General features: G+C 38.5%; 2 protein-coding genes across 15 annotated transcripts in view; one reads left to right on the forward strand and one right to left on the reverse strand.

Moving 5' to 3' along the window:
* Nucleotides 1–27,883, reverse strand: part of DCP1A (decapping mRNA 1A) — a 40,325-nt gene extending 12,442 nt beyond the window's left edge. For both annotated transcript variants that reach the window (XM_080384061.1, XM_080384060.1), the window contains exons 1-5: nucleotides 21,750–27,883; nucleotides 20,692–20,732; nucleotides 18,823–18,950; nucleotides 9,132–9,198; nucleotides 3,447–3,585 (exon numbers count right to left, since the gene is read on the reverse strand). In XM_080384061.1, the coding sequence (XP_080240187.1) occupies nucleotides 3,447–3,585; nucleotides 9,132–9,198; nucleotides 18,823–18,950; nucleotides 20,692–20,732; nucleotides 21,750–22,634 (1,260 nt within the window). In that variant the 5' untranslated portion in view covers nucleotides 22,635–27,883. The remainder of the gene's footprint in view (nucleotides 1–3,446; nucleotides 3,586–9,131; nucleotides 9,199–18,822; nucleotides 18,951–20,691; nucleotides 20,733–21,749) is intronic.
* The window catches only part of CACNA1D (calcium voltage-gated channel subunit alpha1 D), a 253,243-nt gene continuing 234,553 nt past the window's right edge, over nucleotides 9,205–27,894 (forward strand). For 12 of the 13 annotated variants that reach the window (XM_080384052.1, XM_080384045.1, XM_080384054.1 and 9 more), the window contains exon 1: nucleotides 9,205–13,943. In XM_080384052.1, coding sequence (XP_080240178.1) covers nucleotides 13,778–13,943 — 166 coding nt within the window. In that variant the 5' untranslated portion in view covers nucleotides 9,205–13,777. The remainder of the gene's footprint in view (nucleotides 13,944–27,894) is intronic. The other variant, XM_080384055.1, reaches the window with a different exon arrangement.

Below are 27,894 nucleotides of genomic sequence, written 5' to 3' on the forward strand. Positions count from 1 at the left end.
ACCCACAGCAGCAAAATACGGGTTAAACATTTTAGCAGCAAGATAAAAATAAATCTGATCTTTATTATTCTTTTGTTTTCAATTTCTAATTGAACATAATAAATGCAAAATCAAGATTATATACTGTGATTTAGGGACAGAGGCGAGAAGCAACTTCTCCCATCTTTCTGACTTTTAGCCGCTAACTTGAAGGTCAAAACTGTGCTTGAAATGCTGAATGCCTTGTGGTTACAAAATCAGACAAAGCGTAGTTTTCTTTTCACTAAAGGATGAGGTGCAGTATGTTTCCCTGCTCATACTGAAACACACACAAAACACCACACTATAAAAAACATCCGTTCATTAAAAAAAATAATCTCAGAATTCATTCATTTTCACATATGGACTTGATGTAGTGAGTACTTGAAGGATTAAGCTGATTTGGAATCCTAGATTAAATCACTCAGACCTTCATAAATCTCTTTTTCACTCTCTCTGCCCCCTTCTCATGCTGACACTCTGCCAATCTCATGTGGGCTGCACACAAGGATTACTGTATGATCCATCTGGAATGTACCAGGCAGATAAGTACTTTCTGCTCCTAAATACAAAGTCATGTGTAATTACCAAGTGCCGTAAAATAATTAAAAAAAAATTAAGACAGGAAAGGTCTCTCAAGAAACCACCTTAAAAACAAGCTGGTTACCTAATTATGTTAACATTGACACACCTTGGCTACAAGGAGTTCCAACGTTAGCATGCCAGAGGTTTGTTGCTAGAGTTGAGGGGAGTCATCAGAACATTCTCCAAAAAAGTTTGCTTGAAACGTGACCAACATTGCTCAACTCTGTTCATCTGGCAAATTCTACAGCACTACAATCATAGTATGCTATGGGACTATGTTGAACAGTTTCAGTTTACGGTTCACATACACAGAGGACATTAAGTAATTATTCTAGTTTCACTAGCATTCTAAAAGCATCAAGAAACACACACACGCCACCAACAAATCAAGATCAAGGCAGAAAAACCTCAATGCCATAGTAGCTCTGCTGTAGCCCATGCTCTGCATATTTCCCTAATGTGTTTACAGGCACCACTGATGTCAACTGGCCACCACAAAATCTGCATACCATTGCCTGTTTACCACTATTGCGCTTGTCTGCAGAACTTCATCCATGATGCTCAGGAACTTTGTTTCTACCAAAAGCTTTTCAGTACTTTCACACAAAAAACATCTGAAAATCAGGAGAGAAGCTGGAATATCCCAAGTAATTTTTAAATGCCACATCTTGGAAAGGTATATTATCTAATACTGCAAGGGAGAAAGTCTTCATCGCACCCTAAGAAAACAACAGTGAGTTCTCGTGGTGTGCCTTTTGGGTTGTTTTTTTTTTTTTTTCCAGAAAAAACCCTTCCGTTCCCTCAAACCCATCTTAAATGATACAATATTGAAAGATGAGTCATTCAGGCATTCAGGTTTTGATGCTTCCTTCTGTGGTCTCACAAAAGCAGCTACTTCCACAATGCTGGCCTTCATACAAAAGACACCTCCCCAAACAACACTCAGAGAATCAGAAGCAATTTATCTCCAGATTTAAAGCATTGAAAAAACAAATTACTGATTTTCAGAAACTAGTTTCTAGCCTGGGTCAAATATATTGTATTGTTTGTCACATTCACCTGCCCTCAATCTACGTCGGAAAGTGACAAATTCAGCTGGCTCTTACAAGGTTTAATCCACATGTTCATGCTTTTCTCCTTGTCCCACACTGCACTGTAACAATCTAGAATCCTACAAAGATTCAAATTGCAAGTACTCAAAGGAACCCTGCTACATAGGCAACTTCTGGAAGGAATTAAGCACTGTATTAATGTGCTAACTCTTCTCCCACAGCCACAAAAAAAAGACCCCATCTCTGCAATGTTATACTCACACATTACTATTGCACATCCCTGTATTACTGCACTTGGGGAGAGGTGCGTTCTTTTTTTGGATCTCTCACATTACCCTTATATTTGTCCTGTGAGTATGAATTTGGTCCTCAGGACTATGTAAAGTAACTTTCCTAGAAAAACTAATGCTCTCCATTATGTAAACTTGCGAATTTAGCACTGGCAAAAGATACCAGACTCATCCTTCTGAAATCAATTTATTGAAATGATAGACAAACAGCAGACAGGACCATAGTAGTAAACTGGGGAACAGAAAGATAGGGGAACAGTATTGTTATAGTTAGTCTACAGCTATTAAAAATATGCTTCATAGTCGACAATTGTACTGAATGACTAAATCTCTAATATCACAAGATGCCTTCTGAGACTTAAGAAGAAACAGATGCTGCTGTGTACAACTTATTTGCTATTCCCAGAGACAAAGTTTGCTCACAGCAGGAAAAATCACTGTAAAATGGGTCTCTATCAAGCTACGTTCCAAATTGGATCACATGATCAGTATTCAACATATCTTGCCTGAAATCAGAGACTGTTCCCAAGTCTAGTGAGTGTATTTGAAGGAGGGAACAAGACATCAGCCTGAAAACAAGGCTACTGAAACAACGGCAAAGAATGCCTGTACTTTAAACAAAACAGCTAATGTGTTAAAAATACTCTCCAGACAGGCTTTCGTAAAGATGAAAACTAACAAAAAAGTATGCAAAAAGTTGTCCACTGAAGTATTAATCACAGAAATAAAACTTATGAATTCATGCAACACGCAGACCTCACAGTGTTTTAAAACAAGAAGCATTTTCCCCACATTACCCCTTCTCTCCAAGTCATTGTACATCTGTGCTTGGATCATAGACACAGGGTAGTTCACAAAGTTTCTGGGCTTCTGTTATATTATTCAATTATTTAGTGCACAGCTCAGTGAATGCTCTTGATTATGGCAAATCTCCTCCACTGACTTTCAGTACACAGGAAAAAACTGAAAAGCCAAAATGTCAGCCACTATAAGGAATATTTACAATACAGGAACTTCAAAATCACAAAACCAGCCATGTTTAGTAGTAAGCTCTTCTACAGTGTTAAATATATACCTATTTGTTTGTGTTTCCTTTGGGAGTGATCTCACAAAGCAAGACAGTAGGTGAATACTGAGATAAAGCAGCCCATGCAGCTGTTTTAGAAAAATATTTTGCTGTGTCTGCATTTCCAGGTATCTGTTTCTAAAGCTGTATTTCCCACCCCCCAGAAGGTAGCAATTCAAACATAAGAACATACAGGCCCATTAAATGATGGATTAGGTGCACTACTTCACAATCTTGAGTTAGAATATATTGCACAGGATGATTCAGTGTGTAAGAATTATTCTCTATCATCTTTCTCTCAGAAATGACAGGGCATGCTATTTCAGTGGACTCTATATGATATTCTAAGCCACTTATTCAGAAACAGAAGTAGTTGGTTTATTTATTCATAAGGTTAGGAAAAAAGAAAAGGGGGAAAAAAAATTATTTCCTTACTCGTTCATATTCATCCTTGGCTTTACTAAGCATTTCCAAGATGTCAATGGGCCTGTTTTCATTGCAGCCATTGGTTCTGCTGGGACTTTTTCTGTCCTGGGAAACATGCTGTGATCTCTGAGCTTCTTGTTCTACCACTCTGTAACAGCAATGGAGAAACAGGATTTTATCTAGAGTTAACATCTTGCAAAAAACAGTAAGGAAAAATGTACTCCCAGCATATTAACATGTTTTGTTCTGCCTGAATAAAACCCTCACACATAGTTGACCAAAGTTACACAAATTTTCATTTGCCACAAGGTTTACACAAGTCAAATTGTCAAATGGTCTGTACGACTTATCTCCAACCCAGACAGCACTGGTCTGTCTCTCACAAAGTTTGCCTACAGTAAACACTACTTCTGTAAACCTGTCATTTTTAGACATTTTTACAATAAAATACATGGACATCCAAGCATAGGATATACAAAGAGCACATGTATTATACCATAGACTGAGGAAAATGTTATTTACTCTTTATTTCCTAACTTGCATTTTTTTCATATTTAGCCAAATCAAGCCATGTTATTCAACAAAATCAATTAAAACCAGTTATAACTTAGGATGAGGCCTACCATTATCTAAGAAAACGAAACCAGTATGAAAGAAGAGAGCTGGCTCACACCAGATGTTTCTGGAGTCAGTCTACAAGGAGGCTTAGAGCAAGTTACCCCTTACTCCTCCACTTAAGGCTCTGGAAAGAACAGCAAACCATTTCCTTCTCTAGCTGCCCTGTAGTCATTCCAGTTACCTGCAGGTCTACAACACTTCTTTTCCTCTGGCCTTTGGTGCCTATGGTTCATTCACCAGTTCTACTCCACCCCTGTCTACCTCAAGTATAAAAAACCTTCCATTTAAAAGACTGCAAGAAGATGATGTGTACCTGGTCCATTTCATTAATGAAAGTAAAGGCAGCATATACTTCTACTCCTAATCCATACGCAGTTCACAAGATATACATGGCTGTGCAATGCGCTAAAGCTTATCCTCTTGAAATAAACACACACCAGCCTGTAATCCTTTCTTTTTTAAGCCTGCATTAATCAAATATGTTAAGAAAAAACAAGCACTGTAAACAGAGCAGAGCTCTGGAGCTAGCACATCACTTGAGAACTCTCATGCTGTGGTACTGATGGCTGATGGGGGAGCCAAGAGGTGCCATCACAACAATCACAGGACATGTCAATCATTCCAGCCTCCAGTTTTTTTAGGTCAGTTCGGATTCAGGACAAACTGGATTTTATAGACTGTATTTATATGCACCTCTATGTTGCCTTTTCTGAGGAGAAAAGTAGTTCAACTCCTGGAATTTTCTTCCCAGTTTTCTAGCAACCAAGGCTCTTTACTTCACTAGAGTTTAGCTGCATTCATTTGAATAAAGGTTAGATTTGGCTTTTAAAAATTCAATGTTGCTTTCAGAATTACTTTGAATATTTTTAATCATACAAGCTGCTTATTAAGCCAGCTTCTCATTATTAGTGCAACTTTGTCTGTAAGGAAGCATTCACCTGTGAACATAATTCGGAATAGGTAGGCCAATCTACAGTGTGACAATTTCCAAGAACTGCAGCATGTGCTCCTTTGGATGAAGCAGCTCAATACCGTACCAACGTTTCTATGGTGACACCCTGAAAGAACATGTTGTTCTAGCACCCCACGCGGTCATACAGTCCTGACTTAGGACTTGTCTAAACTCAACTCCAAAACTAGGGATGAGAAAGGGCAAGGTAAAAGAACCAGAACACTTTGCTGAGATTTTAAGTGTTAGCATAATCATATCAGAAAAAAAAGAAATACTTCAGATAAAAAGAAAACTCTGGACAGCTGAAGTCACGCCTGAGCTGCAAGATAGGTGAAGCAAAGGTTTCAGTCTTGAGACATTCCTCCTGCTCTTAGCTAACTGGTTCAGAAGGTTTCAATAAAACATCTTCCCATTAAACAGTCCTAACTGGTGTCATAACAAAGTATCTTCAAGGAGTACATCCATTTCACAGATATGTTTCGCAAAGATTTCTGAAAAACGTTTTGTGATATTTTCCTGTTGTCCATTATGAAGTGTTTGTTACCTTTTTAAAGTTTACTTTTTTTTTCCCCCAAGAATAATAAATCATCTTCTCATGTAGATGTTTAATAGCTCTTCCTCCATCCCCTGTCTCATGCAGGTTACATTCAGATGGTGTTACCAATATACCCCCAAAACTATCTGAGATACTCTCCCACCTCTGTTGCCTGTATCTCAGCAGTCAGTTTGGGTCTGACTGTTGAAACAGGGTAAAAACAAGTTTAAAGACTAACCTAAAACTAAAAACCCCATACAAATTTACATGTCAGAATGCAATAGTTTCACAAAGATTTGAAAAACCCCATTTTCTATCCTACTAGAAAGCTCATCCCTCATAAACGATCATCTTGGCTTGACCCAAATTCATTCCTTTTAAAGTCAGGAGTCTGATGACTCCCACAAAATTTTTTAGTTTCAGAAAAACCTAATACATATATTAAAAAAAAAAAAAAAAGAAAAGAAAAGAAAAGAAAAAGAAAAGAAAAGAGTTCTGTAAATCAAATAGCTTTGCTGGGGAAAAAAGTCAACTATGGCAAATCTGTACACTGAGCATGCTCTGTATGCAATCCAGGATTAAATCTTTTTTAAGCAAGGCCTGCTGTTTCCTTCCATTATATCAGATAGTAGAAGATGCACACATTCCTTTAGGGACACAGTAGCTGCTGTGACAGTTTAAGAATATCTGCAGTTATAACATTGCGAAAATATACCTGGCACAGCCTCACAAAAGTGGGGGTGGGGTGGGGGAGACACAGAGAAAGAGAATATAAGAAGTGAAGTCTGTGATTACGAAGCCTACAAACACTAATTTACTTTTCTTTTGCAAGATAAGCCACAAAAATATAAATGGATGGCCTGCAATCCTGTTAACTCAGTCTGGCACAATAAGGTCAAGTCAACCAGCAGGAAAGAGAATGCAAATCTCCTTGAAACCTTTTATGGTAATGTTTCTGAAGCTCTGAGGTACTATAAAGTCCGTACCCTTTCCTATCAGTGGTAAAAGAACCCACCTAAACAAGAGGGTGCAAAGCCTAATTTCCACCCAAGACAAGAACCTATGGAACAAAATTAAATATTTATTTCCAAATATACTGAACTAAGCCTGATGGAGCCTGCCTGCTGCCATGTGCTGAAATGCAGCTTTCCTTCTCCAATATTCAATTTTATTTTATGTTTTTTAATTATAGTGCATTTTTACTTTCTTAAATACATCTTTCACCCAGGATGAAATAACTCCTGCAGTTTCAGCCTCCATATAGAGAAGCATAGAAGTATCAGCATTTTTACTTTTCTTCTGACTGCCTTCTACCCATTTTGGAGGAGAAAAAACTTGATGTTTGTGGAAACAGATGTCAGCAAGACAGTGGCAATCCGCTTCTCATCAAGTTTTTAACAATAGCCTCGGAAGTGCAGCTTTTCCATCCTACAGTAATGTGCAACTAGAATGCCTTCATTTCATTTTTCCTGATACAAATCTTTAGATGCTCAGAAGCTATAAGACATGTGGTACCAAATTTAGTGTGATTTCATTCTACAGTGCTTTTTCAACAAATACAAGTAAATACACTTACACTAAATACTTTCGTAAGTATAGAAATGGCTTCTGCCAATACCTTTCGTACCCCCAACACAATACACAATCTCAAGGGAAAAAAGAACTATAAGGATTCTGACATTCCATAATCTAATAATGAAGAAAGACCTTATGAAAAGAAGCACTCAGATAACGGAAGACTTATTACTAGTAGCACTGAGGCTAGCAAAGATGACTTATACCTTTTTTGGACCAAGTTAACAGTAGCAAAGACTAAAAATCATAATGAAGTCCTAGCCAGCTCAGCAAAATTTAAGTCTTTATTCTACCAGTATCCAATCAATAAATCTTTTTATTTACACATTTGATTTCTCTAAAGCTCAATATATGTTTCCCAAAGTCTGCTTGATGCATTAACTCTAATTTCAAAGGTATTTTAAAACCACAGTCATTCTAACACCCACCATAAAATAAAATCCAACATTTAAAAAATACATTTCATCTTTCTGGCCTTCCAAAATAATCTGTAATCTCTAAAACTTTCTAGGCTGCTGAGATGCTACAATCACAACAGCATGTGAGTATCCACACCATAAAGAGGGGTGAAGCAATAACGTCAACTTTGGCACTTCTGCCTGTGTGTGTTAACAAAGCTGCTTTACAGGCATCAGAGACCCAAGAAAAGGCAGACTATGGTAGTTTAGAAAGGAGATGACAACAGAGCTTAGATTATTCCCTGACTGACTTTAAACAAACCTGCTGGGTCTACACTATGACTAGTTTCCATATAATTAAATTTTGCCTCCAAGAAATCCTGACTTGCAAGACCCAACATGCTGATAAAGGCATGCAATAGAAAAGAAAGTTCAGGAAAGTAGCGTGATAGCAAAGAAAAGCAAAGCAGAGAACAAGGGATGAATATCCTGTGCAGTCATCTGTATTTTGCAATTTTGCATTTTTGCTAGCGTAACTACTCTGTCACACAATTCAAGCTCTTCTCTTTTGTAAGGATGTTGAAGATTTGCTTTAAGTTAATTCTCATCCTTTTCTATTAGTAAAAAGTCCTGGCTTAATCTGCAAGGCACCTCACCTGCAGGAACAGAAAGGTGCAAGAATACCTTCCAATCACAACATGTTTTAAAGACTGCACCACACTGCCAACTCAGCCAGTTCCAGCCTTCTTTGACCTCTGTTCACTCAGACTTCTGTACTCCAATCTGAAGCGCTCAGCTGTGGCAGTGCAACCATCACAGATATGCCAACTGCATTGCTACAGCATCAGCAGCTTAAACTAACACTGCCATGTTATTGCAAAGACAGTCTTTTAAGGTTTCTTTAAATTCAGATTATGTCAGAAATACTGCTGCTGCATGACATCTCTAAGAGCCCCTGGGACTATAAAATAATGCCAAGAGACAAGGCAGCTTTATAAACCAACTTCATCTCCAAAGGGGTTAAAAAAAGAAAGAAAAATGTAAACAAACAATGCAGAAATTAGCAACAAGCAGCTCTTCTTATTTCAGAGTTTTACTTTCTTAACATCACTAACCTGTTCCACCTACTTTTCCCACTATTCCCCAAACTCTTCGCTTTATACCGGAATATAACTAAGCCTTTAGAAAAAACAAACAAATAAAAACCCAAAAAAACCCACAAACCCAAACAAAAAAACCCAGCCCACCACCAAACAAACCACAAAACCAACCAAAAAAACATCCCCATTGTTTTTTTGATCACACTTTCTGCATCAGAGGATATTAGCCAGCATCTCTATACAAAATAAAATACAAAATAATAAACAGTGTTCATACTTGCTTTCTTGGGAGAATGCCAACTAACTTCAACTGATTTTTTTAACTGAAAAATTTAATGTTATCATTTTTTAAAAACCAAAACCAACATTTTGATTAGTAAAAAAACTGGTACCAGCCAAGAATGCTGTATTTTTCTATCTAAGGAAAGTGACAAAAACCCCAAAATGTTTAATAGGTTCAATTTTTTTTTTGTATTGCATAAAAGAATTGCAGAATAGTAAGACCACAGTACTTACTTAGCCATGAGTTTTGCTATTCGATGACAGTCATTCTTGTCGTAAAACCAGATACTGTAAATTGACACTTGAAAATAAGAAAAAAAAGTATAAGAAAAAATTTTTAAAAAGTAATCAAATCAACAGGAAAAAACGCAAAAAGCAGCAGTCCATTAGATCTGCAATATATGAATTACCATCAATTTTCACTCAAATACTCTGTGTGACTGACTACTATTTATAAAGTAAACAAATAGCATATGTGCAAACACAAATACAACTTCAGTCATTAAATGCAAGAACTACAAAAAGTTGATACTGTTTGTAAATAAAAGTGGCAGGAAAACGAAGCTTTAACTACCCCATGCCTTTTAACTACAGCTGCAACCTTCCTGTTTTGAATTACTGACTTTACCATTTAAACTAGGCTAAAGAACATGATCTTTTTTTTTAAACACTCATTTTTAAATTTGTCAATTTTTGAAGCTCAACAAAAATATTCAAGTTTGAATTACAATATGACAGTTCACTCAGAGGCTTTCCAGAAGCCTCCCTGCTCAAATTCTTTTTGTAAGGAAGGAAGCAGTACTAAAGCTCCAATCATGCTGTTACATTTATGGTGCAACTTAAAACTAGATTTATCTTGAACCCTGCTCTTTGAAGGTATCAAGGACAAAGCAATGAGGGCAAAAGGGTCTCAGCCCTGCAAGACACTAAGCCCCATTCTGGCTTTCAGAATAAGTACAAGTCCACTGAAAGTTGGCGGTTAGAACCTGGTCACTGAGTTGAAAGATACTTCATCAGAGGCAGAAATACTGTCAGTAGTACTATGTACTATTTCTTCATCAGCAATCCCACTTCAGAGGCCATTCTTACCCACACACATGGTCATCTATTTCCTCACTGTCCCCACAGCTGTGCAAACACAACAAATCTGCAGAATTCTTTCCAAAATTGTATTTAATTCAACCCACAAAGCAGGTTATTTCAAATCTTGATTCACCTATGAAGTGTACCAATGCATAGTGTGGAAGTACATCAAAGGCACCTGGACTCTCTACATACGCTACCATTAAAGTATTTTAATTTCTGAAAATACAGTTTTAAGTCATCTTTAGACTACTGTTCATACCAAAGTTTTTATGAAGTTGACATCACTGATTACAAAGATATGATTTAAAGTGGAGGAAAGGAATGTTTAAAAAACAAAACTAAACTACCTTTACAGCCAGATGTAATTTTTTTAATTTCAAAGTGAAATCCTTTGCCCCCTGCCTTTTTTTTTTTTTTCCCTCCTCAAAAATCTCAACCAAAGCCCACTCAAAATTATTCAAGCAATGACAAAGACGGCAATTACTTACCAAACTTTTTTCCTAAGCCTTCCAGTTATCCTAGGGTTACTGTGTTGAACCAAAACCCTGAAAAAGTCATGCCCACACCTCACCTCTATAACAATATCCTAAGGTAAACTTAAATTCTACTTTGCTTTTTATTTTTCAAGTTTATTTTATTAAACAGTAATTAACTTCTGTGTTTGTTTCTTTAGAAGTTACAGCTTAAGTTAGACAACAAAGCTTTTCAAGTAAGAAACAAAGAAATCAATACAGCGTAATTTAAGGAACCTTTTTCTTACAAAAAGACATATGCCAATTTTAAAGAAGCATTTCATACATATATCCAATGCTTATGAAATATTCATTAATATTTACAGTTTAATGTAGGTGGATTGTCTACTGCATAGAAACCCAAAAAAGTTTCCAGTTTGAGGTACTTCTTTAGTCATGTAGCATATCTTAACACTGAAGAAAAGCTCTTTCCCTTCCCTGACTTCATTATCAGACAAACTGCCAAGAGAAGAAAGCTTCTTCAAAAGCATACTTGCTGAAGAAATGAAGATAAGGAACCTAAAATGATATCTTAATGGGACAAATGATAAAAGTCACACTCAATTCTGCCAGAAACAGGCCTACACAAGACCAGAAGTAGATCCAAATCTCAGTTTGGTGTACAGACTTATCAGGCTTTTTTTTCCACTTTGTACTGCTGGCAAGCAATCACAGGGAGTCACTACAAAACATTAACAGTATTACAAAGACGTAAAGCAGATTATGAACACATGAACTCAGGCATTAACTTAGATATGGTCCAACAGGCTGGAATGTTTACTTTTGTCTTTTCAAAAGGGGACTAATTTGTACTATCAGTTCAGTCCCCTTGCTCCAGACGTATGTGTGTGTGTCCCAACTGCATTACTATATTTGATATATTTCTTACACGCATGTAACTTTAGCTATGAACATTTGTTTATTTAAAACAGAGTTGGTACATACCAGTTCTTTTCAAATCTGTGACCTTTTTATTGCACTCAGCATAAACAATAGCTGGTCATATTTATAATGGCATATCTTTCTATTACAGCTCTTTTAAGAGTTTCATGCAGCAGAAGCCACTAAATTAAGTGACTTATTTTTCCATCTAGTTCAACGCTTTCCATCCAGCTCTTCTACACTGAATGTTGGGCAGCATCTTTAGCAATTGAGTAGAAGCAGTTTGTAATTATCGGCAGTATCTTTCAGCTGGATTCACACTACATTTTGACACACAAAGTAATAAGTAACCCGTATCAGATTTTATGAAAATTAAAACAAGTCATCACTTCATCTACATTCTTCTCTGACATATGTCATTTTTATTAGAAACACTAGGCCACAAATACCTATCTAAAACATGTAACATTCAACTTCTGCCCAAATTTGACTGGATCAATCATTAAAACTTGATTGAAATTGCTATGGGAAATCAAAGAGATTTTGAGATAATAAAAGCATTATGAAAGCCTTTATGCTCAAGCCTAACAGCTGGATGACACCAAAAAGGTCTTGGTCTCTTCCATGTTGTGCTCCCATTGCTTCACGAGGCCGTCAGCTTACTGTTCCAATGCTGCCCATTTAGCAGATCCGAATTAAGAGTAGGGATGGCAAAGTGCCACACAGAGGCCTGACTCTTCAGCAACGTAAAATGAAGTTGCATCCCAGAGCTGTAGTTTCACTTCAGTTTTCATTTTAAGTGAGCAGAAACAAGCAGTGTCACCACCCCTATAACTTTGCTGTTAACTCATGCTACCTCAATTCAATCCTCTCCCTTAAGTCCATCAGACACATTTTAAACCAGAGAAGTTCCTTGATACTGTTTGTGCATCAGCTTAACATACCATCTAGCACAAGAGAGAGGGGAGAAGCAAGAAGCTGGGGGCATCACAGTAAAGGCAAAACTGTTAAAACGTTTATGAACCTGTAGCCTGAAAATGCTATGCCAGGAGAAGTGTATGTGGGACCCATCAGCACTGACAGTTTCAGCGAATCCAGACACCACCGCTCTTGCCTTAGGCAGTTCAGCTATTTGTGCAGGTACAGCTTCATCTCATTCAAAAAGATAAAGTTTAAAAGTTACCTTAACTAGTTGGAAGAACTGACAGAGGAAAGAAGAAAGTTTTACTTTACAGTTCTGATTTAGATGTCGCTACAACTGGAAGTGGAGGACAGTAACCTTTCAAACCCTCCCTGGAAAGAAAGGGCTCTTATTTTGAAGCACATCAACTTAAGCAGATCTCACTCCCATAAAGAAAAGCACATATACGCATCATTTGCATATGGGATTTTTTTATATATATATATTTTTTTTTACACTTAAAATAGAGTTTAAGGCAAAAGCACGTACCTCTCAAAACTCTTACTTCTTCCAGTAGCAAGGTTAGCTGAATCGCCACCTCTCCTCAGCATGTTCTAATATCTTCTTCACTGAGATTCCTCATTCACTATTCATATTTTCCTCAATTTAGATATTAGCCTACCACATACATTTATAAACCATTAAGATTAATAAAAACGTCCCTCCCTTTCTTATTGTTTTGACTATCTAAGGCCATTTCACAAATACAGTTCACAGCACAATCCCACAAGCAGTCGCACTGGAGTAATTCAGCAGGTGACAAACAGCATCCAAGATCAGGAACACCTTAACAAACTGCCACCTGACAAAATACAGTGTGGAATGAGAAGGATTACTTCTTTGCAACACTGAACCAGAGCGGAAAACCCCTTCCAGTTAGAGTGCCATCTTTCAGGTCACACAGAATATTTTTAGAACTTCTTAACAGCTTTCAATGGTTTCTCCCCTCCCCCTAGCTTGCATTGCTGCTTCTGCTATAAAGGTATCAAGAACAGGCTCCTTTCTTATCTCAGGCTAAACCACTGGGTTAATGCGCTTGCTGGAGAGTCATTCAGCTTTGGCAATCACAGAGATATGTTATACTTAATGCATTGCCAGCAGGCAACAAAGGTGATAATGAGAGACTTTCCTTACCAGTAAAGATGCCTTATTTTGAAAACAGCCAGGAGCTCTTTCAAAGAATTTTAATCGAAATAATGCCGCTCATTTTGCTTTTGCTGTTCTGAATACAAGTTGGTTTGATTAATGATAATATAACAAGCCCAGAAGACAGCACTTTGTAACAGAGTCTTTCATTTAAATGTATAAACCTCTCCAAAATCCGTTATTTTTGTTTTACTAACTCTAACCCTTGGACAGGTATAAGAAGCAAGAAAGAAACAAAACAAAACAAAAAACCCACACTAAACAAGGACCATCTATTTTAATACCCAAGTTTTATGCTTAGCATCTGTCTTTTCAGCACCATGGAAATCAATCTGCCTGACCTCCCAAGTGAACTAGCCTGGATTAAAAAGCCTTTTAATCAAGACCAACACCACCGATACAGAGGGAAAGTTATAAATGAGAAAGACTTAGAAGAATACTTCTTGCAGACTTTAAAAGGTAAGTTGGCCATTGCTTAAAACTTTGACTTATTATCCTCTATTATTAAGCAAACTATCAACTATTAGCTTGAAATTCTCACATTACAGATTAATAATAGTCCAACCTGAAAGTTTAGTACTTTCTTTCAATGTTACTGGCAGAACTGTATGCATTTTTTTAAACAGAGTTTAATGTACTTTTCACAAAATATAGATAAGAGGAAACAAGCTTAGTTTAATTTTAAAAAAAGTCAATTGGATTCAGTGCTTATTGAACAAATACTCCGAGTACTCTAAAGAATGTGCATTCATCTAGAGGGGAAGTTAGACAAGGATCAAAAGTATCCAGCAACACAGATTGCAGATTAAAAAATAATAAATAGCACATGAAATCTGAGGTTTAATTTCAAAAATTCTACTTTTTAAGAGGAATTCAAAATTAAAAATGTTACATTAAGGCAAACAGTTTCTTTTTATTTTGGTAATTTCTTGATCTGTTCACTTTGGGAGATACTTGCTTTTTTATTTCTCACAATGAAAAGTAGAATACCTTTTCCTGTTTACCACTGTAACTGGTATAATGTCTCACAGCTTTAGTCACACACCCTATCATTTTTTGCTTTTGATCTGATGATGCCTCATGAATAAATAGTGTAAGTTTTCAGGGAGCATCATATACAGCTTTTAAAGTAGACATAAACCCAAAATTTTGAGAAAGGCTAAGTATTCTTTTGGGGCCTGAACTGTATTACATAGCCAGAATGATTTTGAGAAAAAGAATTTCTGAAGTTGGGAAAGACTTCCCCATTAACACCTAAAATATTAAAGGTGTTATTTTCTGGAAACAAAGAAAACCCCAACCCCCCTAAAACAAAGAGTATTCTAGTTAGAGGTAAGACATGTAGAAGCATGAGTAACGAATTGACCCAAACATCTTCCATTTCACTCAGTGAACAAAACAAAAGGTAGACATAAGAAAGATACTGTATCACTCGATCTATTCTTCCAAAACACCCACCAAAGACTCCTTCACATCCCACCCTGTAAAAACAGGGGGGGAACTCCCCCACCTTCAACAACTATGAAAGATAAGTCAGGCCTCCTTTCCCATGGGAATAAAATAGCAATTACCTAGTCTTTTTCTAAGAGTATGAAAAAGCCTTTGTGCAATTGGATAAAGGATCTCGTGTCTACAGCTTAACAGAAATTAAGTTCTGATATGCAGCAAACTAAAAATTCTATTGTATATTAAAAAGAAATATTTCAACAAATCAAATTATAAAAGAATGGTAGAACCCACCAAAAATATTATGATCTCGCATGACAGGGAAATCACTTTTAAAACCTCCAGCCAAGCAAGAATAATATTTATATACTGCTTGCAAAGTTCTTCACATAACCTGTGTTCTCTGCACAGAATGGAGTATGTCACTTCCTATACTCGGTACAGCTCTCATTCCATTTAAGACAGAAATGCCAGAGCTCAGATCTGGTATACATAAGAGACTGCCCTTATTACCTTAAGACAGAATCCCAGAACAAAGTGAAAATGTGAAGTTTATAAAACAGTAGTATCATACTCAATTATAAAAATTGTTGACATGGAACCTTCCTGGAGTATGTGGTGGCATTATTTTGCTTTGTTCATTTTCTGCTATTTTATCATGCCCTGGGGAGGTGTAAACCATGATTTGTCATTGATCCTTTTACAACATAAATACACAGGCATAAAACACATTTGTCTCTGCCAAACAGTACTATTAATAAATATGATTTTAGGGTTTTATCAGCTACTTTAAACCATTCCCCACCTGTAAACTAAGGAAACAGAATCATCAGTTCAATCATTTGGCAATCTTTGCAGGACAACTTACTCTTAAAGCGTTTCTAACAATCACAGATTTCCTCAAGCAGGACACAAAAATACACTACAAGAAACAGGGCTGTTGCTACACTCTGTTTAAGAGGTAGGAGAGGTAGTTTTTCTTGCATAACCTAGCAGTCCACCCTCTTTCAGTCATTAAAGAATATGAGAAGAACTTCACATTACATTACGCCCTTCAAGGTACACATTACATTAATCACTGGCTTAAAACTCTGATTTGACTTAGTCCCAAAAATGCAAAGGTTTTTCACGCCAGCAGGCAGCTGAGCAGAGGTGGACACCTTTCTGCATGAAAAGAACTTGGACAAGAATCCCCTAATCTACCCATACAAATAAAATATGTACATGTTGAAATTTGTCTGCAAACTCAAACCAATCCTGAAGGATTTTTTTTTTGTGTGTGCGTGGTTTTTTTGTTTTTTAGTTTCACAAATACTATGCAGATAGAGGCAAGCAGCTTTAACACTGAACATTTCAATCACATAATTTGTTTTTTTCTAACTAATTCAGGGGACAGAGGTCAGAAAATTTGGGAAACTGCATAAAGAAGAAAATCCAAACCACAACTAAATGCAAATTTATAAGGGAGCTAGTGGTGCTGAAACTGTAAGGAATACAAAGCTTAGAGACTGTTTTCTAAGCTTTTAAGCTTGTATTTGAACAAAGGGAACACTAGTGGCTAGAGCACACAAAAACTGATCTACTACTTATTTATGGCACTTGGGGAAATAACTAATGACATATTAACTACACTGAACATTTTTAGTTTGCAATCAGTATAGACTGTTCCTGGACATGCTACCACCCTCTTTGAGGGGACAGGACAGAGTGAGGAAATAAAGGACAGTTTCCGACCAAAGTCTTTTAAAATGACAACAGGGATAATAACAGGAAAAAGCCCCAAACGCTTGATTACTTTAGAATGCAATTATTTCCTATATTCAGTCTATATTTTGCTTGCTCACCTTTGAACGAATTTCTTCCTTCCTCACACTTTTCTGTCATCTCCATCCTATCTCACATGAGCCTCCCACAGATCTTACATAATAGTGTCCCATAGGAAAAGGAAAGCTTTTATCAATGAAAGGCAGGTAATTAGCTTTAGGAGCTTCTAATAAACTCACACACAGCCACCTCGTCCGATTACAACTACCTGAAGGGAGGTTGTAGCAAGGTGGCAGTAGGTCTCTTTCCCCAAGTAAGAAGTGACAGGACAAGAATTAACTGCCTGAAGTTGTGCCAGAAGAGGTTTACATTGGGTTTTAGGAAAAATTTCTTCACCAAAAGGTTTATCAAGCATTGGAACAGGCTGCCCTGGAAAGCGATTGAGTCATTGTCCCTGGAGGTATTTAAAAGACATATACATGGTTTAGTGGTAGACTTGGCAATGTTTGGTTAATAGTTGGACTCTGTGATTTTAAAGGCCTTTTCTAACCTAAACAATTTATGATTTTGTGATTGTTTCCTTTAAGTGATCCTATAGTCACTCCCACTAGCATATACCATAGTAATTCCACTGCAGCTCCTGCTTCCTGATACCATCACAAGTTCCAGAAAAGAAATGAATGAACTTTCTGCTTCCCTTATGCTGCCTATCTCACAACCACAATTCTTTCCTCTAATGCCACCTCATCGGCCATCCTTCCCCTAGCACCACCACCTACAGCTCCGCTTCCTTCCAAACCAAGCAACATCATTAAACATCCAATTCAATGCAATATTCCTCCCCTCCCAATTTCTTGCCAGTCATTTACTTCCCTAATCTCCTAGACTTCTCAACTTCCTGGCAAGTTTTGACTTTTTCCTCTCAATGATACTTACAGAAGGATGATTGCTAAGACTGTTAAACAAAGAAGACCACCTACTTTAAGCTGCTCTTTGTCACCATGATGGAATCTATTCTACTCCCCACAGATTCTAGAGGCTTTCCAAAGGGGAAACAGGAAGGGATTAACATTTGACTGTTCTTTTAAGTACACTGAAGCATAGTCAAAGCAGTGTTGCTATCAGTAACTGGGACATTCTGACAGAAAGACAACATGGTGTTGAGGAAGTACTGTATCCAGACAACATCCAGGTTCTCTTGAGTAATTCAGTAACGGGAACCTGTCACTAGACAGCATGCAGCAAACTTGTTTCAAGACCCCTGCCCAGTAAAGAGGACGTGAAATGATACCTTTGTATCAGCAGGACTCTCTGCTCTGTGGGGTGCCTTTTATTTTTTATCTACTTAACATATAGGTGATTTTCATATACACATATACTCCCTCTTGCTCTCTTTAAGGGCTGCATAACTTACACTTTGAGCTCTTTGGAGTAACAGGACTTTTTAGCATGAACCTAATTGGAACACAGTACACCAGGACTCTGAAGCTCAACCAATGACCCCAAACACTACTAGAATTCAAAAAGCAGCAAGAAGATACTATTATTTTACTGCTCATCTGTAAAATGGCTATCCCAACACCCAAACTTGCTGGAGCCTACACTCCAGTAGTAGTAGAAATTCAGTACAGACACCTATCTCCTGAGCCCAAAATCTACAGTAGAGAAAGAAACATTCAACCTAGAGTTGAGTAATTTTTTCAACTTCTTCAAACAGCTACTGCTTAATATTAAATTTTTCACTTGAAAGAAGGGGAAGCCCTTAGAAACTGTTTTTGGTGTTAAATACTTTTAAAATCTATCAATCTTCATTATTCTTTCAGTTTTTTATTGATGCTATAGCACTGTGTATAAGTTTAGATTAAGCTTATCAGATTAATTAAAAAGTAATAACAGTAATATTGAAATGTTAGTATATCCTCTTTTTATTGAAAGCAGGCGGTCATCATAATATAATAGCACATCTATTTAGGCAAGTCTAGCACTGTAGACAGAAAACATCATCAGACATTTCATTGGAATCTGCTCTATTACATTCTACTTGAAACAGACATCACAGCAACCAGAAATGGTCTAGGTTAAAAACCAGAACATGAAGTTTATATGGATTAAAGAAAACTATACTCACAGCTAGCATTTCTGTAGAGAAGAAAAGGTTCATGGAGCTGAAACTCCAAATCTTTATTTACTGGTTCGACCAGGTTGTGCATGTTCAGTCGATTCACTATCGTAAAACCATGATAAGGAGACGCTGACCTATTGTTTCAATTAAAACAAAACCAAGGATTAACACCTTGATCAACATATATCACTTTCTGAAATAGCGTTATGAGTTTATCTTCAGATATCCGCTACTTATTAGTTGAAGCTTTAGCACTCCTGAAGCTCTAACAGTTGTTCTTCCACATCATTTCTTGGCATGCTGACTAATTTAAATTTAAAAACACACTTACTAAACTGCTGAATCAAGGATATGCCTCAAAAAAACATCTATTAAAAAAAAAAACCTAGGCCAGGTCCAGGATTAAAATGCAAGTGTATTCAATATTTCACATAAGATCGTTTTGAGGTACTGTAGAATCTCTTCTTAGAAGAGAGGAGAAAAAAACAACCACTTACAGATCAACATTTACCTTACTGTAAATAGGTATGACAATAAAAAATGCTGTTAGCTTAAATAACATGAAATACACTTAGAGGGAAACCATAAACAGTAATTTTTCCCTAAAGAGACTCTTAAAATAAAGACTTGACCCAGTGTCCTCAAAGCAGATAGTACGTTATTCAGAATTGTATTGCTTAGTGAAACAACTTTATTATCATCTAGATTTTTGCTAGATACCAGGTAGAAAAAGAAAACATCAGGCAAGCAAGCAAGCACTGGAAATTCAGGGTAGTTTTACATCTGTTCTCTCTTGCTGCATGAATGTCATGTCAGCATACTCAACTGTGCTTCTAAGCAGCCATAATCAACTCTACGGTAACAATCAGATAAAATTAGCTAGCAAATGTTAACATTTCCATAACAATGTGGCCACCTTTACTGAATGAGCAACAAGAAAATCTGTCAAGAGCTTCTAAGCATGGAGCAAACAGTCCTTATCATCACGAGTTAAGTCTTTTAATGCACCTGACAGAACTATTCTGAAATAATCTGCTAGTCACAGGGAATTTTTTTCCTTAGTATTTTTGGTTTTAGTTTGGTTGGCTTTTTTTACACTAAATATTTCCAGGCTTAGAGATAAAGTAAAGTGGACAGGAACTGTTTGGTTACTAGTATCCCTTCACAGTGCCAGGATAAAATATTGTAATAACCTAGTCCAGGAGAGTGTGTTTCAGGATGGGTTAAGTCTGCACTATTTATATTTCTTACATTCAACACAGTGTTATTTCATTGTCAGATCTTTGATTTGCCTGTAATTTAAAACCTATATCCATGATTGGTTTTACATGCCAGTTCCCCTGCCACTGCCTTTCCTCATCCCATATAACTGGAAATTTCTTTCCTGGTTTTTATGAGATCAAGTTGCCCCAAACCTATACACTAGCAGATCTCCAGCTTGCTTTTAGTGTCTGCCATTTCCTGATGGTAAGTTAGGATGGATCGGTTTGTTGTCTTTATTGTTTTCATGATCAGCTTTATGGATTTTATTTGACAAAGAAAGACTCAGCATTTAACACACTCAATACATTAACAAAAGCTATTGGATTAACAAAATGAGCTCAACAGGCTGGGTTTTTGTGTGGATACATACGCAGCATTCATAAAGTTTTGTGATTTTTCAGCAGTACTTTTTAAGTGCTTTTGACAGAGTTATTCACCTATGTGCAGTTTATTCTTTTTGAATTAGTATACTGACATTAACAGCTGGTCAAATAGCTAATTCTGAGTTTACTGGATTCAGTAAACACAGTATGAAGGCTAACACATGGAACCACCTAAGGTTTGTTTTCTTAAGGAAGGGAAGTAAACACCCCTTGCAAAAAAGACCCTTACCTTTTGTACACAAATAAGGTCCCTTCAATGTCGGTTTTCTCCTACAAGAGAGAGCAATTGCATTTAAGGGATATGCTTGTTCACACAATCACATAGCTTTTGTATAGCATTTTAATTACAGAGATTTACAATCTCCTTATCTTTTCATGAGGTTTGATGTCACAGGACTGTAATTATAATCTATTATTTTCAGAAAGTACCTTATTTTTCTTCATAAGGTTAGGAAATTAAACCCATTTCCAGAAGAGTTTGCTTATGCTAGCCATCTGATGATGTGCTATACTGTATTCCTCAACCTTCCTATGCCAAGCCTGACAGGTCAAAGTCGAACAGCTTTCTCATAACCCCATATTTTACTTATGGACTACAGCCCATTAGCCTGCAAATATCAGACAGGTTGTCTTCCACAGCATTACTCAAAGGACAGCAATGCCAGCACAGCCAACAACAAAACAATGTAACTATGGCCCACGGCTCTGTTCCATACTTGTTTTCAAAGCTGCCTTTACCCTGCGCTTGTGACCCACACACAGAGAAAGCCGTGAGCATTTCCACACGCTTCCATTTTTGTAGTTTTGTGATCAAAGTGGCAGTGAAAGAAAATACTTTTCAGTGCAGTGACGAATGCAAATGCCCACACCCCTCAAACCCCCACTCTTCCTGAATCAGGGCTCTGGTCAACACGCATGAGCAACAACAAGTTACAATTAAAAAAAAAAAGTCAGTTCAGCAACGGCCACCAGGAGTAAAAGAAACCCCCAGCCCCACAGCCGCTCCGGTGGCGGCTGCCGCGAGTGGGCGAGCGGCCCCCGGGGACGGGCACGGTTGCCTTCCCCCTTCCGAGCGCCCTCCGGGGCCCGCACGGCGGCGGGGGAAGGCAGGCAGCTCCCCGGGGCGGCTGCAGCCCCCGCCGCGACCCCTGCGCAGCTGCGGCCATGGCACGGGCGACCGGAGCCCCGGCCCCGCACGGCCGGCGGCCGCGAACGCCCTGCCCGGGGCTGCGCCGCCGCCTCACGGGCCGGCCGCGGGGACAGCCCGGGCCGCTCCCCCGCACTTACCCACTCGTTGGCCTTCGGGCTGAAGCTGTACAGCGCTACCTGGCCGGTCACGTCGGCGATGCTGGTGATGTACGGGTCGTGCTGCTTCAGGGCCGCCAGGCTGATCTCCTGCCCCGCTCTGCTCACCGACTCCATCTTGGCTCCCGGCAGCCACTCGCGGGGGAGGGCAAGAAGCAGCCGCGCGGTGTTACCGGCGCGCCCGTCCCCGCCGCCGGGCGGAACGTCAAGCCCCGCGCCTGCCGTTCCGCCCGGCGGTGAGGCCTCCCCTGCGGCCACGCCGCGGCAGCCGCCGGCCACCGCAGCCCGGAGCAGCGAGGGCCTTCCCGGCGGTCCCCCAATCCCGGGCCCGCGGGCTCCCTTCTCCCCAGCCTCGCAGCTCGCTTGCTGTGGGGATTGGGCACCAGCCATGTCTGAGGCAGCCCCCGGGCCCAGCCGACACGCACGGCCTGGGGGTGAGGGCTGCGGTCTACACACCGCCGCCACGGCGGGGACAGTGGCCTTGAGGCACAGGCCGGTGAGGCGCAGGGCAGCAGCCGGGCGGAGACGCGGCTTCATGGTGCTCCCGCGGAGGGCTGCGGCGCATCCCCCGGTGCTGCCGGGCACGGGCGGAGCGGTCGGCGGGCAGCAGGTGGAGGCGCAGGCACCGGGGCTGGCAGAGCCGAGCCGCGGCCGCCGCCCCCCCGCCGTGCTGCCCGGTGCCCAGGGCGCTGCCCGGTGCCGTGCACTGCCGAGCGCGGAGCTGTGCTCCCCCCGCCGCCTACCCCCGTCTCGGCCCGGGTTCGGCTCACAGTGCGGTGAGGAAGGGGCTGGAAGCCCCCGGGGTGGGAGCGATGGCGTTATCAGCCAGGCTCCCCAGCTCCTTCCCCGCACTTGGTGCCTCGACATCGGCCTGTGAGGTGCTCAGCTGGCCTCGAGTTGTCTGTCCACAGCTGGACATGTCAAGAAGAGAAATAGCTGGTTTGTTTCAACGGTGCCGATTAAGCTAAAGATCTCTTTATTGTTTACACTGTAACCAGCCATTATTTTTATAGTTACGATTTATTTACTGACATGGGCAATGGCTTCTGAGTTCACTGCAGGCCGCGCTCTGAAGTGCGATGAGACGGGCCAGAGGCCAGAGGAAGGACCATCCAGGACTTTGGGGGTGGCACAGTTCGTTTACGTGTTCGTCATCATCTGGTATCTGAATATCCACACTGGGATATGGAATTTTCAGTATTTTTAAAGAATTTTAGAATTAAGTAATTTTCTCAGGCATAGTAAACATTCCGGCTGTTCTGTGTAGTACATGTACAATTTTGCTGGAAGAAGAACAAGGTAATGTGCAGTGCACTGAGTCTTGTTCCTATGATTTTTTTAATCATTAGTGGATTTTAGGAACAAGAAAGTATAGAATACTTATTAGCACCAAGGCATGAATGACTTCCAAGATAAGATCACTGCCTTTGTAGCATTTTGTGCAATCTGACAGGGAAAATTTTTTTTCATTTGTAAACAAAACCATGTTTATGGGGAGGTTCTGACCCTTCTGAGAACGTAAACAGTTCCTACTGAGCTCTGTGTTACCACAGGTCAAGTTCTTCTCCATTGCAGGTGGACATCTGATTTTAATACAGCTTTAAAGTATAATCCTCTCCCACAGTGGCAGATATTTAATGCACAAGCTATAAGCAAGAATCCAGCAGTTGTGTGGTTCCTTAAAAAGTCTTTCTGACAAGCAGTGGAAATAACAAGTTCCAGTATAATATATTTTTTAAAAACTCTAAAAATGAAGTTTCTTTTGAGAGAACATTAATTTACCTGTTTTGATGTCAAATATTCAGCTATAAAGTAAAAAGACATTTCTTAGGAAAAAATTTAGTGTGGACACAGAACTCCTGTGTACTTCATCCCAGTAACACACTCCTAAATCCCAAGACCTAAACTTCAGTAAAAAAAAAAAACCCAAGCAAAACATACAGAATGTCTTAGAGCTCCATAAATCTTCCATCCTTTTCTAACATTTTTACCACAGGAGCACCCAACCTTATCCATAAAGTTTGGGTTTTCACTGGTTCAGTTAGTAAAGTGCATAAAACCGTTTCCATCAAGGGCAAACAATGACACCTAAGATGTCAAAAATACTTTGATGTAAAATGTCTTAGTTATTATTCAGTAACACTCTGTACTAGGAAAAAGATAGTATGAGGAAGTTTAAGTTTGAAAACAATCTTTTATAAAGAGGCAATCAACATTCTAAGGGCTCAAATGAAACAAAGAAAATGACAAAAACTTTTTAAGGAACTGGTTTTAAATGGCATCTTAAACATCTGCACCAAACCACTTCTTTCTGCAAGATCACTGTAAAGCAAAGGTATCTTTCAAAGTAAAAACTTATTGGCAAAGGATAGCCTTCTGCTGTGTGAGATCTTTTTGGGTGTGAAAACTCCTTGGCTTCATCTTGAATTAAAAGTAAAACATAAGGAGCATCAATAAAGAAAGAGAAATGGTGGTTTCTGGTTATGGATGGTTTTTCACCTTCATCTGCAAATTCCAGTTCCACATTCTAATGAATTTGTTCTCCCTGCCCTTCGTCACTCGTTGCCTTGGAATAAAGTATTTTAGATCAGAAATTAGTCATATGTCCTGCCATCTGCTTCCTCAACCTTGAAGTACACCAAAGTATAGTATACTTAAAATCAAGCTCTGACCTCAGTGTAAACTGAAATGTTAGTTGTATCCATTCAGGCTTGTTCTGTGATTATTGTATATTGCAAATCTCTTTGTTCTCCCTTGAAGCTGTGCAGCAGTTATTGCTGTGGAAATGTTCATCCATTGCTCTCTGTTCCTGATTCTCACACCAAACCAGGCGGAAATGGGATGATGTACATAATGCCTTTTTGATGTTCTCTCTGTGAGTGGGACAGATTCAATTTGTGTTTCAACAAGTGAAGAAAACATTATGTTCTATATTTCAGTTATTCAGCTGAGGTTTTATAGGACAGGATATGATGATTTATTACCCTAACTACTATTATATACTTGACATATTAATAAAGGTAGGTGAAATAATAAAGACGCTCTTTTATGTCTTCGGTTGCTTGTGACATCACGGCTAGTTCTCTCCATTGATACCTGCTCTACTGTTTGCAGTTATGTTACCCAAACTATTTTTCTGGCTCCTGTTTTTCACACAGCAGATTACTTAGGTATTCCCAAAGCTTATTTGGACTGCAGTCACTCCTTTTAGACTTCATACTGAAAAAATCTTCTTGAGTCTGCAGTCCCGTTATTTTTCCCTTGTTAGACGAATATCATCAGGAAAAAATATATTGCTGCTGTTAAGATGATGGAGACACACAGTAAGCATTCCCAGTCAGTGCATTTTCTGTTATTACTACAAGTTGAATTAGGATCCAGTGGAGTCCAGCAAACCTGAGTGACTCATAGAGCTCATATTCTATCTTTACTGTTTTCTACTTGAAACAATTGTCAGAACTTTCTGATTTTGTGAGATACTTTGGAAATGACACACTTTTTATTGGTTTGCTTACAGATATTTTTCCTTGTATTGTAATAGCAGGCTTGGGCTATTGATTAATAATTGCATTGTTATCTATACCTTAAAATTAAGAGATAACAGCTGTAATTCTGGAGATTATTTGGGCTTAGTCCTATCTAGAGAAAATAGTCCTTATGGTAGCTTGTTTATCAATAACTTAATGAACTTTTATATTTCATTTTAATTTTCTGAGCAAGCCTGAAAATCTTCACCCTCTCTTTTTTTAGGAGAAACACAAATTTATCTAATTTTAAAGCAGTTAAAACAACAGGGGGAGGGAATGCTAGAATGTTGCAAGAGTTGCTTGTTTGAAAAATCATTTAATTTCACAGGAGGCATTACTTGAGCATTATTATTTGCTTATTATTTATTACAGTGTTTACTTTAGTTGTACTCTTTGCTCTACTGTGAATGCACATTTGATCTTTGCTATTGGTGAGGCTGACAGGTCCTTATATCCAGTCTCTTTACTGTACCTCACTGTACAAATAGTTCTTCCTGTGGTGATTCTCCAAGCTGATAAAGGACAACTGAAGACTGCTACAGTTAGAAATTATGAGCCATCTCTTTGTAAAAATCTCACCTTTTGAGGATTAGCACAGAAATGGCCTTGCATCTACTCAACTCATTTTGTCTCAGTTTGTACCATATTTATGTACATAAAAGAGTTACCTTTCTTAGCAATTATTCTGCTCTTAGGAGTGTCGAGTGAATCATAACCCTTTCATAGGTCTTCCAGCTTGCAGTATGCTCTTTCTATGCTAATGCTGCATCCACAGGTACCTTATTGCACATTCGTGGTGACAGATACTTATTTTTAGCTGTGAAAAATATTTTTCTACTTTTAGAGGAAAGTTTTCTAAATTGTTACACATGACAGTGGTATAGGGAAGCAAATTTTTTCCTTTTTACCTGAGAATCTTAAAAATCTGGATATTCTGCAGTATCTGCAGTTGGTCACCAAGTCAGTTTCCTTTTTTTCTTCTTCTGACTAGAAAATTATAATTGGTAAAACACTTGCTGATTGTCATCAGGATAAAGTACCATCAGATGTACAATTAATATCTTTTCCTTGAATTTTTAGTAATTAATTCCATGATAAATTTGTCAATTTATTATGCCCTGCTTGAGTGATACACTAAATAGGAATTGTAGATAAACTGAAGAGACTCTGGAAAAAGCTAGAAGAATGGCAAAAGACTTAAAAGTACATGTCTTGCAAGAGAAAAATTATTAGGTTGCTGGGACAAAAGAAAGAAAATTTAAAAAGTAACATGGCAGTTTACACATTTGATGTGTAAAAGGTTGTTACAGAAATTGGTTCTCTACACTTACTGGCAAAGGCCTAAATGAAATCAGGTTAATGTGCAGCAAAAAGAATTAGGCTGGATCCTAATAATCCTGATCAGTAGGAATTGTTAAGCAATATAACAAGTTACTGAGGGATGTTATGTGGTCTCCTTCACTGTTGTTTTTTAGGATCAGATGATACAGCATTTGTCAGGGATGATTACATACTTGTTCTTACCTCTGCAGAGCCTTTTAGTTAAGGTAATGATTCCATTTTGCTATTGTGTCATTTCTCTCCCACCTTTTTCAGGAGAGCAGTACCCCTTCACTTCTGCCAAGTTAATTGTTTAAGTCAGAATTACAAAATAAGCCAGTCATGTGTTTCTACAATTCTTCATGGCGAAGATGATGGTTTCTGGTCTGAGTTTTATTGACATGGTTGGGTGGGGGGTTTTTTGAGTGTGTGGCTACATTTGCAAATACATTCTGGAGGGATGCAGAGCAGTGGTAATCTAAACAATTAAAATCTGTGGGATAGAATGGTGTGTAAAGTGACTCCTGGTTTTGGAGGGTCATCACACTGAAGTGACAAGGTACAGGAAAATAGTTCTGGCAGTGCTGACTTACCCAGCTGTAGGTATGGGATTTTTTTCCTATTTCTGTGCTGTACATAAAATGGAGATAATACATAACTACTTTGTAGAGTGTCTGAGTTTCTCAGATGTTGCAATACTGAAATCTGAATTTAACTATAAATTACTTTGGTCTCATTTTGTCACGTAATATTTGTAGTGATGACTTTCTCTTTTCTTTCCTTTTTCTTTTCCTCCTTATACAACTGGCAAAATGTTCTAGCAAATATGAAGCAGAAAGCATTAAAAACAACACTGAATTACTGAAACAATGTAATTTAATGAAGTATGAGGAAAATGACACAAAAAACCATTTAGTCATCTATGTGTTTGTGGCCATTTTGGGCATGAGTATTGCTAACAGTTATGGTCCTTCCAAGAGATGCTAAAAAAAAAACATTGAACAAAGAAAAGACGTTAAATTACACTTACAATTCAATACAACCAAGAGAATGAAAATACTCAATTTGATTTATACAGTAAAGCTGTTCCCACAACAACAGTGCAAGAGGTTGAAATAGGTCACAGGCAGCCCTCCTTACATTGCTCAATAACATTAGAAGGATTAATCATTTATGGATTATCTCCTAGAAACAATGATCTGGCGCAGACAGGTAATCCAATCTCCTCTATCTTTCTAACCTGGTTTGCCGTTTCACAGGGGATTGTGGAAGGGTGGCAG

The sequence above is a fragment of the Falco punctatus genome (assembly GCF_963210335.1).
Source record: "Falco punctatus genome assembly, chromosome: 4".
NCBI lineage: Eukaryota > Metazoa > Chordata > Aves > Falconiformes > Falconidae > Falco > Falco punctatus.